At 45.5% G+C, this 18,782-nt stretch overlaps 1 protein-coding gene across 6 annotated transcripts in view; it reads left to right on the forward strand.

The window, feature by feature from the left end:
- AP2B1 (adaptor related protein complex 2 subunit beta 1) overlaps positions 1 to 18,782 on the forward strand; it is a 138,575-nt gene that overhangs the window by 100,530 nt on the left and 19,263 nt on the right. For all 6 annotated transcript variants that reach the window (XM_070735155.1, XM_070735153.1, XM_070735152.1 and 3 more), the window contains 2 exons: positions 10,659 to 10,743; positions 14,494 to 14,580. In XM_070735155.1, coding sequence (XP_070591256.1) covers positions 10,659 to 10,743; positions 14,494 to 14,580 — 172 coding nt within the window. The remainder of the gene's footprint in view (positions 1 to 10,658; positions 10,744 to 14,493; positions 14,581 to 18,782) is intronic.

An 18,782-nucleotide genomic window follows, 5' to 3' on the forward strand; every position in this document is an offset into this window, starting at 1 on the left:
AAGCAATAAGAGCAACGGGGCGGGCGGGGGAAGGGCGGGCGGCGCGCGCGCGAGGTCCGCTTCCCAGCTGGGAAGCAATGAGAGCAACGGGATGGGTGGGGGAAGGCCGGGCGGCGCGCGCGCGAGGTCCGCTTCCCAGCTGGGAAGCAATGAGAGCAACGGGATGGGTGGGGGAAGGCCGGGCGGCGCGCGCGCGCGAGGTCCGCTTCCCAGCTGGGAAGCAATGAGAGCAACGGGGTGGGTGGGGGAAGGCCGGGCGGCGCGCGCGCGAGGTCCGCTTCCCAGCTGGGAAGCAATGAGAGCAACGGGGTGGGTGGGGGAAGGCCGGGCGGCGCGCGCGCGAGGTCCGCTTCCCAGCTGGGAAGCAATGAGAGCAACGGGGTGGGTGGGGGAAGGCCGGGCGGCGCGCGCGCGAGGTCCGCTTCCCAGCTGGGAAGCAATGAGAGCAACGGGATGGGTGGGGGAAGGCCGGGCGGCGCGCGCGCGAGGTCCGCTTCCCAGCTGGGAAGCAATGAGAGCAACGGGGTGGGTGGGGGAAGGCCGGGCGGCGCGCGCGCGAGGTCCGCTTCCCAGCTGGGAAGCAATGAGAGCAACGGGGTGGGTGGGGGAAGGCCGGGCGGCGCGCGCGCGCGAGGTCCGCTTCCCAGCTGGGAAGCAATGAGAGCAACGGGATGGGTGGGGGAAGGCCGGGCGGCGCGCGCGCGAGGTCCGCTTCCCAGCTGGGAAGCAATGAGAGCAACGGGGTGGGTGGGGGAAGGCCGGGCGGCGCGCGCGCGCGAGGTCCGCTTCCCAGCTGGGAAGCAATGAGAGCAACGGGGTGGGTGGGGGAAGGCCGGGCGGCGCGCGCGCGAGGTCCGCTTCCCAGCTGGGAAGCAATGAGAGCAACGGGGTGGGTGGGGGAAGGCCGGGCGGCGCGCGCGCGAGGTCCGCTTCCCAGCTGGGAAGCAATGAGAGCAACGGGGTGGGCGGGGGAAGGCTGGGCGGCGCGCGCGTGGGGGCCGCTTCCCAGCTGGGAAGCAGCGAGAGCAACGGGGTGGGCGGGCGAAGGCCGGGCAGCACGCGCGCGGACAAGCGGCAGCAGCGAGGCGGCGGGGAAACCCCAATCTTCGGCTCCTCGCTGCTGCGGTGGAAGTAAAAACACCATCTGCGCATGCGCAGATGGTGTTTTTACTTCCGCACCGCTACTTCGCGAAAAATCGATCATCGCTTGGGGTCCTGGAACGGAACCCTCGCGATGATCGAGGGACCACTGTATTCCCTTCCCCCTAGGCTTGTAAAATTTATGCATGGTATATCTGTATGTATGATTGGTTTCTTAAATTGGGGGTTTTTTACATTATTTTTAATATTAGATTTGTACATATTGTCTTCTTACTGTTATTAGCCGCTCCGAGTCTACGGAGAGGGGCGGCATGCAAATCTAATAAATAAATAAATAAATAATAAATAAACCCCCTGCTCAGGCATATACCCACTATGGTGAATCTATGGCATGCGTGCCACAGGGGGCATTTGGAGCCACATCGGAGGTCACTTAAGGCGTTGCCCTATGTCAGCTCCAGTGTGTATGTGTGTGCTGGCCAGCTGGTTTTTGGCTTCCAGAGAGCAGTGGGAAGGCCATTTTTGCTCTCCTCAGGCTTCAGGAAAGCCTCCGGAACCTGTGGATGGCGAAAAATGGACCCAATGGGCCTACCGGAAGTTGAGAAACTAATTATTGGTAAGCCATTAGACCTATTTTTCACCACCCACAGTTTCCAGAAGCTTTCCTGAAGCCTGGGAAGGGCAAAAACGGGCCTTATTTAATCTGTTGGCTTTCTAAAAATAAAACCAGAAGATCTCACCACCAAATCTCACCATCGGGCTTCAATGAGGCCTGTGCACATGCGTGGGAGGGAGGGTCTTCTTGGTAGGTTTCCCCCCCCTCCATTTAGTCCTAGGATATAAATAAATGAATTAGAAATAAGCGTGGCAGAGCTGTTTTCCTTAGTGGAGTGATGTGAAAGCAGGGGAAGTTTTCAGCAAGAATTTGGATGGAGAAAAAGAGCCCAAGTGTATCTGTTATGGTGATTTGTTTTCTTACGTGTTAACACTATTTATCTGAAGATGTTGCAAGGGGCAGCCCCGAAGCAGATACAGAATTTAAAACCAAGCCACATGCTAGTTTAGCTGACGTTGTCCCTGCAGGAGGCCCTCCAGGAGATCCTGTGTTTTCCATGGAATTAGTTGCTGTCAAGCAGAAGGACTCAGAAATGTCATTGTTACCCAAGAATCTGTTAATGATAGAAGAATTTTCTGTTCCCATTTATCTTTTTTTAAAAATCCCCTCTGAAAAAGCAGCTTGTGGATGCAGCTGATTCAGCTTCAAAGGAATTAATGTGTGCCGAAGCAATTCTGGAGAAAGGAATATAGATATTTAAATATTTTGTCCCTTTCAACCTCCAGAACCGCCTGCTACCGCACGAATCCCAGTGACCAATAAGGTCCCACAGAGTTGGCCTTCTCCGGGTCCCGTCGACTAAACAATGTCGTTTGGCGGGGCCCAGGGGAAGAGCCTTCTCTGTGGCAGCCCCAGCCCTCTGGAACCAACTCCCCCCAGAGATTAGAACTGCCCCCACCCTCCCTGTCTTTCGTAAACTACTCAAGACTCATTTATACCGCCAGGCATGGGGGAGTTGAGATAGCTCTTCCCCCTAGGCCATTACAAGTCATGCATGGTATGTTTGTGTGTATGTTTGGTTTTATAATAGGGGTTTTTAGTTGGTTTTTTTATTATTGGATTGTACATGTTGTGTTTATTATTGTTATTAGCCGCCCCGAGTCTGCAGAGAGGGGCGGCGTACAAATCCAATAAATAATAATAATAATAATAATAATAATAATAATTATTATTATTATTATTATTATTATTATTTCTACTCTCTTCCTTCCTACTCATTCATCTCCCTTCTTTATTATCCCTGGACAGATCTGGGATGGAAAAGCAAAAAAATTGTATTGCCCTTCATTATTTCCTTGCCATCATTCACGTGTTCTGCATTAGAGCCGGATTGAATTAATGTGACATGGTATTTCTTGTATGTCCGTCCATTCCCCTCCCAGACTTTCAGGCAGGGGCAGGAGGCAGAACCTTTGTTCCAATCTTGTTCAAGGCTCATTCATTTGTTCTTTCAAGGACAGAGAGGTTTTGATTTGATTTGATTTGATTTATTTTTTTATAATGTCCTGCGAAGTCATTTGCATCTTCCGCAAGATGTTAAAGACCCACTTATGTCGCCAGGCATGGGGGGACTGATTCCACCCCCTCCCCTCATTGCTGATTATAGCACTTGAAAATGGTAGTATTGATTGTTTTTTAATATTAAGGTATTTTAGCTTCAGTTTTATTAATATTAGATTTGTATCACTGTTTATTGTATTGTTGTGAGCCGCCCCGAGTCCTTGGAGAGGGGCAGCATACAAATCTAACAAATAATAAAATAAATAATTTTTTAAAAAAAATTTGAATTGCTGACATCAATGGGGGTAGATATTCTTTGTAATAGTCTTTTGGGTCTTCTAATGATGTTCCCGTCACGAGTGTAACTGAATCCTTCCAGTTGGTGCCTAAAAGAGTGGAGCAGGAAATGCAATGTTTTCATGCAGTCGTCATCACAAAGAGATGCATCACACGGCCCGCGGCCAGGCAGAACAGGTTTCAGCAGAATAGGTTTCAGCAGAATCTGACGAGTTCTGGAGAACTGGAAATTTTGAGTAGTTGGGAGAACCGGTGAATACCGCCTCTGACTAGCTCCCACCCCCATCTATTCTCTGCCTCCCGAGTCCCAGCTGATCAGGAGGAAATGGGGATTTTGCAGTATCCTTCCCCTGGAGTGGGGAGGGAATGGACATTTTACAGTGTCCTTCCCCTGCCACACCCACTAAGCCACACCCACAGAACTGGTAGTAAAAAAATAAATAAATTACTTATGTATGTATGTATTTATTTATGTATGTATGTATGCATGTATGGATTGATTGATTGATTGATTGGATTTGTATGCCGCCCCTCTCCGGAGACTCGCAATAATAAGACAGCGTACAATAATAATCCAATACTAAAAACGATTAAAATCCCATTAATATAAAAACCAAACATACATACAGACATACCATGCATAAAATTGTAAAGGCCTAGGGGGAAAGAGTATCTCAATTCCCCCATGCCTGGCAGCAGAGGTGGGTTTTAAGTAGTTTACGAAAGGCAAGGAGGGTGGGGGCCATAGTTCCCTCTAAGCTGAGCAGTGAGCAATCGGTCACTTAAAAATCATCATCAACTCAGAGTTTTCCAAACCTGCCCAGAAGCCGAGAGGGAAAGAGTGAGAGGGAAGGAGAGAGAGAGGAAGAGAGAGAAACAGATAGAAAAAAGAGAGGAAGGAAAAGAGAAAGAAAAAGAATGGGAGTAAGGAAGAGAGAAAGAAAATCAAAATCTAGTTTGAAACTAGCTCAACTATTTAAGTGGCATTTTGATATTGATAGAGTTGCCCTGTTATGAGCTCACTGTTATAGACACACAGTACAGTATTTTATTTTGAAATTCTCTGAGGCAAAACAGGGTGGGTTTTTTATTTGTTTGTTTGTTTGTTTGTTTGTCTATTTATTTATTTATTTATTTATCTATCTATCTATTTATTTATTTATTTATTTATTTATTTATTTATTTATTTATTTATTTATTATTTCTGTGCCGCCCAGTCCCAAAGGGACTGCCGCTCAGACACTATACTTTTCTGCCCACCCCCCAAAAAATTAGAGGGAACACTGGTGGGGGCAATTCTAATTTCTGGGGGGAGTTGGTTCCAGAGGGTCGGGGCCGACACAGAGAAGGCTACCACTGAGATGCATATAGATGGCTGTGGCATCCCATTGGAAGATAACAAGGGTTAGTTCAGTATTGTCTTAATTTATTTCTCTGGGGGGAAAAAATACTAGATAGATGAGGGATTTTCATACTATTCTCAAAATATATAAGAATTGCTTGGAAACTAATCTAGTTTACGTTTTGTAGTATTATTACGGCTGTGGAGTGCTCAAAACACAAACTTACGGTATACCCAATACTTATAAGTTACTCTTGTTGATGACAGCCTGATAGTTCAATTCCATCCCTGCGGAAATGTCTTGGCTCCTTGCTTTCTGTTTTTCAAAGTACATGAGTAAGTTGGCTTACTGACTTGTTAATAAAATTGGAGAAACCAAAGTCATAATTGGAAAGTAGAAAATAACGCCATCCCAAATTCAGCAGTGAAGAAAGGACAGTTGATTTTTTTTTTACTCATAACGAATGAGTGCATTGTATCTTTACTCAAAATTAAGTGAAACTAACATCCAGGAAAGTATGTAATCAGTGGTCTGACATTAAAAATACATTGGGCAATCTTGAATAAAACATATATGTTGATCCCAGAAAATTAAAGTTGTAAAAACGTTTAATATGATATCTTAGTTTCAATATTAAAAATATCTACACTAATCATATTCCGATTTTAAAGATGTAGCACTGTAGCTTTCTAATGCTTTACCCTTCATGCTTTATAATTCCATCTGTCCGTCCATTACCCTGGGGGGAGAATCATTGACCCCCTCAGAGAGGGTTCGCAACTTGGGCGTCCTCCTCGATCCACAGCTCACATTAGAGAAACATCTTTCAGCTGTGGCGAGAGGGGGGTGTTCGCCCAGGTTCGCCTGGTGCATCAGTTGCGACCCTATTTGGACCGGGAGTCACTGCTCACAGTCACTCATGCCCTCATCACCTCGAGGCTGGACTACTGTAACGCTCTCTACATGGGGCTACCCTTGAAAAGTGTTCGGACACTTCAGATCGTGCAGAATGCAGCTGCGAGAGCAATTATGGGCTTCTCTAAATATGCCCATGTCACACCAACCAACACTCCGCAGTCTGCATTGGTTGCCGATCAGTTTCCGGTCACAATTCAAAGTGTTGGTTATGACCTATAAAGCCCTTCATGGCACCGGACCAGATTATCTCATGGACCGCCTTCTGCCGCACGAATCCCAGCAACCAGTTAGGTCCCACAGAGTGGGTCTTCTCCGGGTCCCATCAACTAAACAATGTCGTCTGGCGGGACCCAGGGGAAGAGCCTTCTCTGTGGCAGTCCCGGCCCTCTGGAACCAACTCCTCCTCGATATTAGAATTGCCCCCACCCTCCTTGCCTTTCGTAAGCTACTTAAAACCCACCTTTGCTGCCAGGCATGGGGGAATTAAGATTTCTTCTCCCCCTATGCATGGTTTGTTTGTATGTGTGTTTGGTTTTGTATACTAAGGGTTTTTTAATTTGCTTTTAGTATTGGATTATTATTGTATACTGTCTATGATTGCTGTTAGCCGCCCCGAGTTTTCGGAGAGGGGCGGCATATAAATCCAATAAAACTTGAAACTTGAAACTAATTCGTCTTGCAAATCTGTTGTCTAAGGATATTCCGATTCAGTCCCCAAAATAATAAGATCTTGAAGATCTTGCCATAATAAAACATTAGAGAATTCCTAGACTTCCTTGCAGGATTGTTTAGGATTTCCTTGGCAATTGCCTTTAGGCAGGAAAAGCTTCTGGATGGCAGACGCTTTGCAAACTACACTGAAATGTGTTTGATTAAAGCAGTCAAAGGGGATAAAAAGATGTTCTTGAAAGCTCTTGCGAAGCACTTGGCAATTTGAATGTGAGCTCATGGGGCAGCAAAAGGTCTCTTAGGGAGAATGGCTCAGAGCTGATTGTAGCATGTAAGGCTGAGTGTGGAAATCTACCTTGTCACTTAGTTAACATTTACTTAACAAAGGGTTGCAGTGGGGAATGAAACTATCTTGGGTTTTAAGCCTCTTCTGCATTGATTTTCATGCATAATTCTGCCTCTTCCACAGTGCTTTTTCTAGACTAGCGTTTCTCAATTTCAGCAACTTTTAAGACGTGCAGACTTCAACTCCCAGAACTTCCTCAATGCCTTGGATGGCTGGGGAATTCTGGGAGAGGAAGTCCACGCATAGCAAGAGCACTTAGACTTATGCACCATTTCACAGGGCTTTACAGCCCTCTCTAAGGGGTTTACACCAGGGTCAACATATTGCCTGCAATAATCTGGGTCTACATACCGATCTCAGAAGGATGGAAGGCTGAGTTGACCTTGAGCCAATGAGGATCAAACTATTGGCAGTCGGCAGAGTTAGCCTGCAATACTCGATTCTAACTACTGCACCATCACGGGCACAGGTTAAAGTTGCTGAGTTTGAGAAACACTGCTCTAGACTGCTTGCTGATATTTTCAAGTCCCCTTTACTGCGTGGCTTCCCATTTGAGATAGGTTCTCTAAAATCAGTCAGGCGGTAGGGAAAGCAAGTAGGATGCTTGGCTGCATAGCTAGAGGTATAACAATCAGGAAGAGGGAGATTATGATCCCGCTATATAGAGCGCTGGTGAGACCACATTTGGAATGCTGTGTTCAGTTCTGGAGACCTCACCTACAAAAAGATATTGACAAAATTGAACGGGTCCAAAGACGGGCTACAAGAATGGTGGAAGGTCTTAAGCATAAAACGTATCAGGAAAGACTTAATGAACTCAATCTGTATAGTCTGGAGGACAGAAGGAAAAGGGGGGACATGATCGAAACATTTAAGTATGTTAAAGGGTTAAATAAGGTCCAGGAGGGAAGTGTTTTTAATAGGAAAGTGAACGCAAGAACAAGGGGACACAATCTGAAGTTAGTTGGGGGAAAGATCAAAAGCAACATGAGAAAATGTTATTTTACTGAAAGAGTAGTAGATCCTTGGAACAAGCTCCCAGGAGACGTGGTAGATAAATCCACAGTAACTGAATTTAAACATGCCTGGGATAAACATATATCCATCCTAAGATAAAATACAGAAAATAGTATAAGGGCAGACTAGATGGACCATGAGGTCTTTTTCTGCCATCAGACTTCTATGTTTCTATGTTTCTATGATGAAATCATTATCAGTACTGATATTGGCAGAGCTATTAAATCCCTAGTATATACCTAATTGATTATATAATGGCTTTTTTTTGGCAGTGTAATTTTTCAGATATCTAGATGTAAGGCTCAAAATGACCATAAGTGTATATTTTGTGTACCACACTACCAAACTGAAAGTGGGGTTGAGCTGAAAATCCTGGTCTCCCTATTCCAGTGTTCTCACCATGTCATTCTTTCTATTGCTGCCGCAAGCCTAAATAATTAAATTAAAACACATTCGAAGGAAAAATCTGCATGGCCCTACCTTAAAAAGAACAGTTGCACTGCTTTGTGGGTCAGGTTCACCAGCTTTTCTTTTTGCCTGCAGGGGAATATTTTTGCCCTGTCTCTTAGCTGAAACTTGGAGAAAACAAGAAGCAGCCAGGAATGACCCAACATGCAGCCTCCAAAAAGGAATTAATTAGCAGGCTGTGCTAATTGATTCTAAATAAACCCTCACATACTGATTTATGATTATTTGAACAAATACTGTTTTTCTTTTCCTTGTCTTCCAATCATGTCTGAATGCCAGCTTCTACTCTTTCTATTCCTGCTGGACAGTAGTGGTACAGTGTTCCCTTGATTTTCGCGGGTTCGAACTTCGCGAATATCTTATACCACGGGTTTTTCAAAAAATATTAATTAAAAAGTACTTTGCGGGGGTTTTTCTATACCGTGGTTTTTCCCGCCTGATGATGTCATACACCATCACCAAACTAATAATTTTTGCAAATAAATAACAAAAAAAGTTATTGTTAATAAATAATTATGTTTATAAATATCAGGATCACTAAGTGTCTTATTCAATGATGCGTACCAGTAATAATGGTGAGTAAATACTTGGTAAGGGAATGGGAAGTGGTAATTTAGGGGTTTAAAGTGTTAAGGGAAGGCTTGTGATACTGTCCATAGTCAAAAATGGTGTTTTTACTTCCGCATCTCTACTTCGCGGAAATTCGACTTTTGCGGGCGGTCTCAGAACGCATCCCCCGCGAAAATCGAGGGAACACTGTATTCACTTACCTTCCCTACCGGTTCGGAAATGGGAGCGTGTGTGCATGGTGCTTCTGCCCATGCGCAGAGCATCTGTGAGGACATCTGGGTGGCTGGAACCGGTGCGAACAAGTAGAATACCACTACTGCTGCTGGCTGCCCAGAATATTTATCAATGGCAAGGGACAGAAAACGTCTGATGCCAATTGAGATATTCCCTGTCAAAGAGGTTGGAAAAGATATACAGTGATCCCTCGATTATCGTGAGGGTTCCGTTCCAAGACCCCTCGCGATAATCGATTTTTCGCGATGTAGGGTTGCGGAAGTAAAAACACCATCTGCGCACGCGCGCCCTTTTTTTCATGGCCGTGCATGCGCAGATGGTGGAGTTTGCGTGGGTGGCGGGGAAGACCCAGGGAAGGTTCCTTTGGCCGCCCAGCAGCTGATCTGCTCGGCAGCGCAGCAGCAGCGAGCAGACGAAGATCGGGGTTTCCCCGCCGCCCACGCAAAGGGGAAACCCCGATTCGGCTCCTCGCTGCGCTGCCGAGCAGATCAGCTGCTGGGCGGCCGAAGGAACCTTCCCTGGGTCTTCCTCGCTGATGCCCCCGCTCGCCCGCCGCCCGCCAGCAAGAGGGGGAGAGATAGAGAAAGAGAGAGAAGGAAAGAAAGAGATGAGAGAGGGAGGAAGAGAGTGTGAGAGAGGAAGAAGCAAGATAGAGAAAGAGAGAGAGAAAGAAAGATGAGAAAGGAAGGAAGAGAGTGACATCATCGGGTGGGGAAAATCGTGATATAGCATTTCGCGAAGAACGAGATCGCAAAAATCGAGGGATCACTGTACACGGGCTTTCTCTCAGCACTTCCAGATTCAGTCCTTACAGAATCCGGGTTGTTCTGAATATTTGTTCCTAATCCTCTTCCAAGCTGGAGATCTTAGATTTAATTATTCAGCCAATACTGTACATATAAGGTAATGCCGAGTATGCTACTGTTCCTCAGCACCTCTGCTCAGTTTAGGACGATCTTCTAAAATGCATCCATGTGCAAATTTGGTTTCCTCAAGTCAGAATTACTTTTAAGTTAATTCTAATACAGGTTATATAGTAAATACCAAGTAATAGAGTATGACAGTCATCTAAATGGGATTTGGCCACGTTCCTTGGTTTACAACTGAGAAGTAGGGAAGCTTAAGTCTGGGTTTTTCAGTAGTTTAAAATTATTTAGCTCCAAAAGGCTTGTCCAGATTGCAGACATTTTGTCCCAAATTTGGCGTTTTAAAGAATGTATGCTTGTGTATGTCCATACCAATAATATAAAATGCAAGACCTTTATTTTTCTTAATGTACTTGAGAGTATCTCAGGAAATGGATCCTCACACAAGACCTATATGTCTAGAAGGGTTTCTGCAGCAAGTAGGCAAACTTGGGGTTTAATTTGAATTATTTATCCGAATTATTTGAACAAAATAATAACAGTGCTATTCTTGGAGGATCTGGCCTTCCCCACCAGGAAGGCTTTTCTATTCTTTTGTATTTATTTATGCCATACTGACATTTTAAAAACATTTTTAAGAACCAGGGTGGAGAAATTGCCTTTTTCTTTTCTTCTAAAAAAACCAGCAAATGTATTTTTCTCTTTTGGGGCAGGTGGCTGTAAAGAACAACATTGACGTTTTTTACTTCAGCTGTCTTATTCCCCTCAATGTGCTTTTCGTAGAAGATGGCAAAATGGGTGAGTGGTATATCTAGTTATTATTAGGCCCTGAGGGCATTAAACGGAGGGGCGGGATACGTATCATGGAAGAACTGCAGAATTTGTTATGTGGACCCTATAGAGTCCAATCAAGAAAATATCTCCGGGACCGCCTTCTGCCGCACGAATCCCAGCGTCCGATTAGGTCCCACAGAGTTGGCCTTCTGCAGGTCCCGTCGACTAAACAATGTCGTTTGGCGGGTCCCAGGGGAAGAGCCTTCTCTGTGGCGGCCCCGACCCTCTGGAATCAACTCCCCCCTGAGATTAGAACTGCCCCCACCCTCCTTGCCTTTCGTAAACTCCTTAAAACCCACCTCTGCCGTCAGGCATGGGGGAACTGAGATAACTTCCCCAGGCCTATACTGTTTATGTATGGTATGTTGTGTGCATGTTTTTTAAATTATGGGTTTTTAGTTTTCATTATATATTGTTTTCTATTACTGTTGTGAGCCGCCCCGAGTCTACGGAGAGGGGCGGCATACAAATTAATTAAATAAATAAATAAATAAATACATACGTACATACATACGCAAGTAAGTAAGTAAGTAAGTAAGTAAGTAAGTAAGTAAGTAAGTAAGTAAGTAAGTGACCTTCCTCTCCCAAAATTCTCCCATCAATATGGCGATTGTCCATGGATGTCCTACACTGCTTGCCCACAATGAGGATGCTGATTTCTGAAGGCTATTTCACCATGTACCTTTTAAATTACTCTTTGGAATAGTTCTAGTGCATACTCCAAATCAGCCTGTCCTTTTACTCTTACAATAATTGAGCCAAGTGGAGGCACGGCATTTGGAACTGAAAAACACGCTTTTCACGCGTGTCCAATTTTGAATGAGCAGGTTAGAATGAGAGGAATCTTTAACCCTAGATCCCATCTTCATATTTATAATTCAGAAGGGAAGGCACGTAGGGCTTTATTTATGTTATATACATTTACATGGTCACTCAACTGACCGTCCTTCTCCTCAGACTCAGGGTGGCTCACATCAAGAAAAATACAATATCTAGAAATCTAAAACTAAAAACATCCTAAAATCCCAATTTCTTAAAAACCCAATATCTTAAAAACCAGTCCTTCACATTCATTCATTCAATCATGCATATAAATTCATTCATCAGCTGGGGCTAGATGTTAAATTTAGTGGTCCCAAGCCTGTCGGCAGAGGTGGGACTTTAAAGCCTTACGGAAGGCGGGGAGGGTGGGAGCGGTATGAATCTCTGGAGGGAGATGGTTCCATAGGGCCGGGGCCGCCACAGAGAAGGCTCTTCCCCTAAGTCCTGCCAATTGACATTGTCTAGCTGATGGTACCTGGAGAAGGCCAATTCTGTGGAACCTAACCGGCTGCTAGGATACATGAGGCAGCAGACGGTCCTGTAAGTCAGCGTTTCCCAACCGGTGTGCCGCGGCACACTAGTGTGTCGTGAGACACGGGCAGGTGTGCCATGAAGCTTCTAGGGAAGCTCCAGCTGGGCGGGGTGCTGCCGGCACAAACCTGCTGGGCCCCAAAGGAGGAAGGCAGGAAAAAGGAGAGCTTAATTCTTCCGTTCCGCGTAAGGAGCTGGGCGTTGGAGTTTGGGGTGGGGAGCAATGAAAGTGCGGAGGCCGGCTCCGCGGCTGCCCCCACCACTCAGTGCCTCCGCTCCCCTCGCGCCCCTGGCTTCTCGCCGCTGACGCCCACCCGCCCGCCCGCCTGATCTGCCCCTTTCTCCAGCTCCTCCCGCAGTGGTGGCTGCAACGGCGGCGAGCACTCGGAGAAAACCTTCTCACAGCAGAGGTCGGAGAAGGTTCTTTGGAACGTCGGGGGTGCGTGCGTGTGCACGCCCTATCCCCCAGCCAGCCTACCCAGAAAAAGCTTTGCCGGCCTCCGCAGAGAAGAAAGGAAGAGAGAGAACAAGAGAGAGAAGGAAAGGAAGAGAGAGAAAGAGATAGCAAGAGAGACAGAATGAGAGAGAGAGGAGAAAGAAAGAAAGAGACAGCAAGAGGGGGGAAGGAGGGAGAGAGAAAGAGAGCAAAAGAGAGAGAAAGGAAGGAAGAAAGAGATAGCAAGAGAGACAGAATGAGAGATAGAGAGAGAGAAAGAAAGAGACAGCAAGAGGGGGGAAGGAGGGAGAGAGAAAGAGAGCAAAAGAGAGAGGAAGGAAGAAAGAAAGAGATAGCAAGAGAGACAGAATGAGAGAGAGAAAGAAAGAAAGAGACAGCAAGAGGGGGGAAGGAGGGAGAGAGAAAGAGCAAAAGACAGGAAGGAAGGAAGGAAGAGAGAGATAAAGAGATAGCAAGAGAGACAGAATGAGAGAGAGAGAGAAAGAGAAAGAAAGAGAGACAGCAAGAGGGGGAAGGAGGGAGAGAGAAAGAGAGCAAAGAGAGAGAAAGGAAGGAAGACAGAAAGAATGAGAGAGAGAAAGAGACAGCAAGAGAGACAGAATGAGAGAGAGAGAGAAAGAGAAAGAAAGAAAGAAAGAAAGAAACAGCAAGAGGGGGGAAGGAGGGAGAAAGAGCAAAAGAGAGAGGAAGGAAGGGAGAAAGAAAGGGATGGAAAGAGGGAGGGAGAGAGAAATAGAGCGAAAGGGAGGAAGAGAGATTTTTTTGTCCAAACTTTTTTGTTCCCCCCCCCCCCCCCCCACTCAATGTTCCCCAGGATTTTGAAAATGTGAATAATGTGCCGCGGCTCAAAAAAGGTTGGGAAACACTGCTGTAAGTAATCCGGTCCAATGCTATGTAGGGCTAGATTGGGTAGATTCCCCCTATAACTATCAGGAAAGACTTAATGAACTCAATCTGTATAGTCTGGAGGACAGAATGGAAAGGGGGGGACATGATTGAAACATTTAAATATGTTAAAGGGTTAAATAAGGTCCAGGAGGGAAGTGTTTTTAATAGGAAAGTGAACACAAGAACAAGGGGACACAATCTGAAGTTAGTTGGGGGAAATATCAGAAGCAACATGAGAAAATATTATTTTACTGAAAGAGTAGTAGATCCTTGGAACAAACTTCCAGCACACGTGGTTGATAAATCCACAGTAACTGGATTTAAACATGCCTGGGATAAACATAGATCCATCCTAAGAAAGAATACAAAAAATAGTATAAGGGCAGACTAGATGGATCATGAGGTCTTTTTCTGCCGTCAGTCTTCTATGTTTCTATGTTTCTAACTGACCATGTCCCATCCCGCCAGGTCCCCGCAGGCCTTTCCTACTCTATACTTTCCTTCTCAAGCCCCCACCTCTTGTCACCGATCACTCACTTTCCTTTTACAGATCTCTGGAGCTCCAGAGCTGGCATTGGAAGCAGGCCACTCCAGCCCTCAATATCCCTATGATACCATCTCATGAATTAAAAAAACGGCCTTCTGAAGGGATACTGATGGGTGGAACAGTCTGTTCTCCCTTCTCCAGTGCAGTCTCTGGAGATCTACAAAAGGTATGCTGGAATAGAATGGTGTTGTTAATATTTGGAATGCTGCATAAATCTCCACTTAGCCCTAAAAGTATGTGTGTTACTCTGGTTGGTAAATCCACAGTAACTGAAGTTAAACATGCCTGGGATAAACATATATCCATCCTAAGATAAAATACAGAAAATAGTATAAGGGCAGACTAGATGGATCATGAGGTCTTTTTCTGCCGTCAGTCTTCTATGTTTCTATGTGTGGGGTGGGGGGGTGGAATCTCAAACAGTTGTAGAAATATGGAAAGCTCAGTTTTACGGTTTCTGATCCTGTAGAACGCCAAGTCTTCCTCGCCACGTGGAAAGACATCCCAAATGAAAATGAACTTCAGTTCCAAATTAAAGAATGTCATCTGAATGCAGGTAAGTTGCACCCCCCCCCCCCCCCCCCCCGAAATATCATCTCTATAGCTTTGCCTAAAATGTGACAGTTTTGATTTTGTGGTTCATGATTCGGCTTGGAAAGCTTCCCATTTCTCGTATTCAACATGACCTACATTGGCTGCCGATCAGTTTCCGGTCACAATTCAAAGTGTTGGTTATGACTTTTAAAGCCCTGCATGGCGTTGGACCAGAGTACCTCCGGAACCACCTGCTACCGCACGAATCCCAGCGACCGATAAGGTCCTACAGAGTTGGCCTTCTCCGGGTCCCATCGACTAAACAATGTCGTTTGGCGGGCCCCAGGGGAAGAGCCTTCTCTGTGGCAGCCCCAGCCCTCTGGAATCAACTCCCCCCGGAGATTAGAACTGCCCCCACACTCCTTGTCTTTCGTAAATTACTCAAGACACATCTATACCACCAGGCATGGGGGAGTTGAGACACTTTTTCCCCAGGCTTTTTTATATCTATGTTTGGGTATGTATTTGTTGTTTGCTTTTTTAAAAAATATGATAGGGTTTTATGTGCTTTTTAATATTAGATTTGTTTTTGCTGGAATATTGTTATTATTGTTGTTGTGAGCCGCCCCGAGTCTTCGGAGAGGGGTGGCATACAAATCTAATAAATTGAATTGAATTGAATTTTATGGTACCTTGTGCCCCATGGATATGGATGGGCTCCAGTGGGAGCTTAAGGAGTTTCCCAGTGATCGGGGGCGGGGGGAAAGAGTTTCTTTAGTTTTCTGGTTGACCACTGGCAACAAGAGGTGAGCCAAGCTCCTGACAACATCATGCATATCCTTTTTTTCCCTTCCTCAATTATGATTGAGGAGAACTTGATCGATTTATCAAGGAGCTTCAAGAGGTGCAGCACCAGAAGTTATACCTGAAGAACAGGTAGAGACAGATGATTAAAAAGATGATACAAACTCAAGTTTGAAGCTATAGCACAGTGATTGATATAGCAGACCATTTTGTCACTGTGTGCCAAAAGTGTACACAGGCACGCGCCAGCACTCCTGTGTGCCAGCACCCACAATGCAATGTGCAGCCCTGCACATGTGAGTGCACACCCCATGCATGTATGCGCCCCGTACTGGGCATGTGCACATCCGCTGCGCATGGGCCCCACTTTGGAGCAACCTTTCCCAGCGCGAATAGCCTGCCTTTGCAGAGGCAGCGGCGGCTCCTCTTTCTGCTGCCAGCCTCACACTCCAGGAAGCAGCCGGCCAGGAGGACTACGGAGGAGTCAGGTGCTCAGACTGCTGCTGCTGGCACGCCACTCTTGGACCAGTGCTCCAATCTGGCCACAAGCGGGTGCAGCCCAGCTGTGCGGCCTGCCCCTCTAAGGGACCACAAGCCGGTTTGCCCCGTTTGGTCTGGTTCCCAATCCCAGCGCTCGCCACTCCAGCCTTACGTAGTGGAGGAGACTGCACCTCCTCCTCCCCCTGGCTGCAACTTGCAGGGCAAAAGCGCAGCCCAGAGCTCCAAGCACAGGTGAAGCTGCTCATTTTCACTCACCCGGCAGGCGGCAAGTTGTGGTGCAGCTGCCGCCTTCCGGAGGGCAGAGGAGGCTGTTTTTCACCCTCCCTAGGCTTAAAGAAAGCCTCCGGAGCCTGTGAATGCTGAAAAATGGACCAATGGCCAAGAGGATCGTCACCTAGTTTCCTAGGGGACACAATCTGAAGTTAGTTTGGGGAAAGATCAAAAGCAACATGAGAAAATATTATTTTACTGAAAGAGTAGTAGATGCTTGGAACAAACTTCCAGCAGACGTGGTTGGCAAATCCACAGTAACTGAATTTAAACATGCCTGGGATAAACATATATCCATCCTAAGATAAAATACAGAAAATAGTATAAGGGCAGACTAGATGGACCATGAGGTCTTTATCTGCCGTCAGTCTTCTATGTTTCTATGTTTCATCAATTGCTCTTTTATGAGGACCATAATGATCTGACCACACTCAGCAATACATGTCCCCATTGCTACCTGCCCAAACTACAATGCATTCCAAAATAGCTGGGAAACTTGCAATTAGTGCAAAATGCAGCGGGTCATTGATTGACACATTGTAGCTGTCAGAATGTATAACATCAGTGTTGCATGTTCTACATTGGCTTTATGTCGGTTTTGATGTACACTTCAATCCATTGATTTTGCTCTATATCTCCTGGCATGTAGTTGCTTATTGGACCACCTCTTTTAACTAGCTCAACTGATGTGCTGTTTTCAGAAAAAGCTGTTAATTGTTCCCTACTCCCATGAGACGAGGGGAGCTCAGCTGATGGCAGGAATGGCTGTTGCACCGTTACAGCACCAGCCTTGTGGAATGATTTCTGTTCCCACTGAGCCTCTGTTGTCTATTCTCTACCACTAAGCCATCCTGGGTTTGAGTGGGAGTGGAAGGGAGGAGAAAGGCACGCAATGGAGATGTGACTTGTGAGAGAATAAGATAGGAACACTTTTTCAGAAAATCAAACAATGGAGCTATAGCACAACACTTGACAGTGTTCCCTCGATTTTCGCGGGTTCGAATTTCGCGGATAGCCTATACCATGGTTTTTTTAAAAAAATTAATTTAAAAAAAACTTCAAGGTTTTTCCCCTATACCACGGTTTTTCCCACCATATGTCATCACCATAATTTTTGCAAATAAATAACAAAAAAAAATAATTATTGTTAATAAATAATTATGTTTATAAATATCAGGACCACTAAGTGTCTTATTCAATGGTGAATACCAGTAATAATGGTGAGTAAATGGTTGTTAAGGGAATGGGAAATGGTAATTTAGGGGTTTAAAGTGTTAAGGGAAGGCTTGTGATACTGTCCATAGCCAAAAATGGTGTACTGTATTTACTTCCGCATCTCTACTTTGCGGAAATTCGACTTTCGCGGGTGGTCTTGGAACGCATCCCCCGCGGAAATTGAGGGAAGACTGTATTTTTAAGCATGATCATCTGACTAGACAGAAGGAGAAAGAATAAGCATAATAGGCAATATTTTCTGGAAATGGAAGGTTTTATGGCAGAGGTCTTCAAACCTGGCAACTTTAAGACCTGTGGACCTCAACTCCCAGAAGTCCACAAGTCTTAAAGTTGGCAAGTTCAGGAACCCCTGTTTTATGGAGAGTTAAGTGATATTTCCACAAATTGTGCTTTGTAACCAGTTATGTCCCTGCAGAAAAAAAATGTGTAAATGAAGTTAAACACACACACCCGCCCCGAAATCATTTTGCTAGAGCTCCCGTGTCATTTTTCAAAACATCAAATGTTCTTGACCAAAAGCCACTAATATAAAGCCCATATTAATAAAAGAATGAGGTTATTTTATCTGTCAGGGGACAATATATTTAAGTTATGTTCTATTGCTGATTGGAAAGTTTGCCTGCAAACTTGGTGTCATCTGGGGCAATGAATAGTCTTGGCCCTCACAAAGCACAGCATACGTTTTTTGTTGAAATAGTTGGTATTGTCAAGACATTTTTAATCTTTAAAACTTAATCATGCATCTGCAGCCTTGAGGCCTCCTCCAATCCTCTTCTACTGCTTGCATAGGGCTACGAGAGAATTTAGAATGCCAAAGAGATTCCACTCCAGGCAATACATGCTTGAAACCATACAGTAAAAGAGAGTGAATTTTCCCATTGTTATAACAGATGTGAGCATCATTTTGGTACCAATAATGTGTAACAGGTCAGAGTATGTCCCATTACTGAGCAGGTCTTGAGTTCTATTTTTTTCCTTCCTGGGTGTTTGTGTAATGTTTTTGTGGGTTCTTTTAACTATAAAAAAAAAGACTCTTTTCTGGTATTTTTCAAGTATTTCCTGCTTAAAATGACATCTCTGACAACAATTGAGAAGGATGGGAAGGATGTTAGGGGATTCAGAATCTGCACACCTCCGAGGAGCCTCCTGTTTCCCACCTCTTCATTACTACCTACTACTGCCTACTATTGCACGAATCCCAGCGGCCGATAAGGTCCCACAGAGTTGGCCTTCTCTGGGTCCCGTCGACTAAACAATGTCGTTTGGCGGGCCCCAGGGGAAGAGCCTTCTCTGTGGTGGCCCTGGCCCTCTGGAACCAACTTCCCCTGGAGATTAGAACTGCCCCCACCCTTCTTGTCTTTCGTAAATTACTCAAGACTCATTTATACCGCCAGGCATGGGGGAGTTGAGACA

Source organism: Erythrolamprus reginae, chromosome 1 (genome assembly GCF_031021105.1).
Source record: "Erythrolamprus reginae isolate rEryReg1 chromosome 1, rEryReg1.hap1, whole genome shotgun sequence".
In the NCBI taxonomy this organism is placed as follows: domain Eukaryota; kingdom Metazoa; phylum Chordata; class Lepidosauria; order Squamata; family Dipsadidae; genus Erythrolamprus; species Erythrolamprus reginae.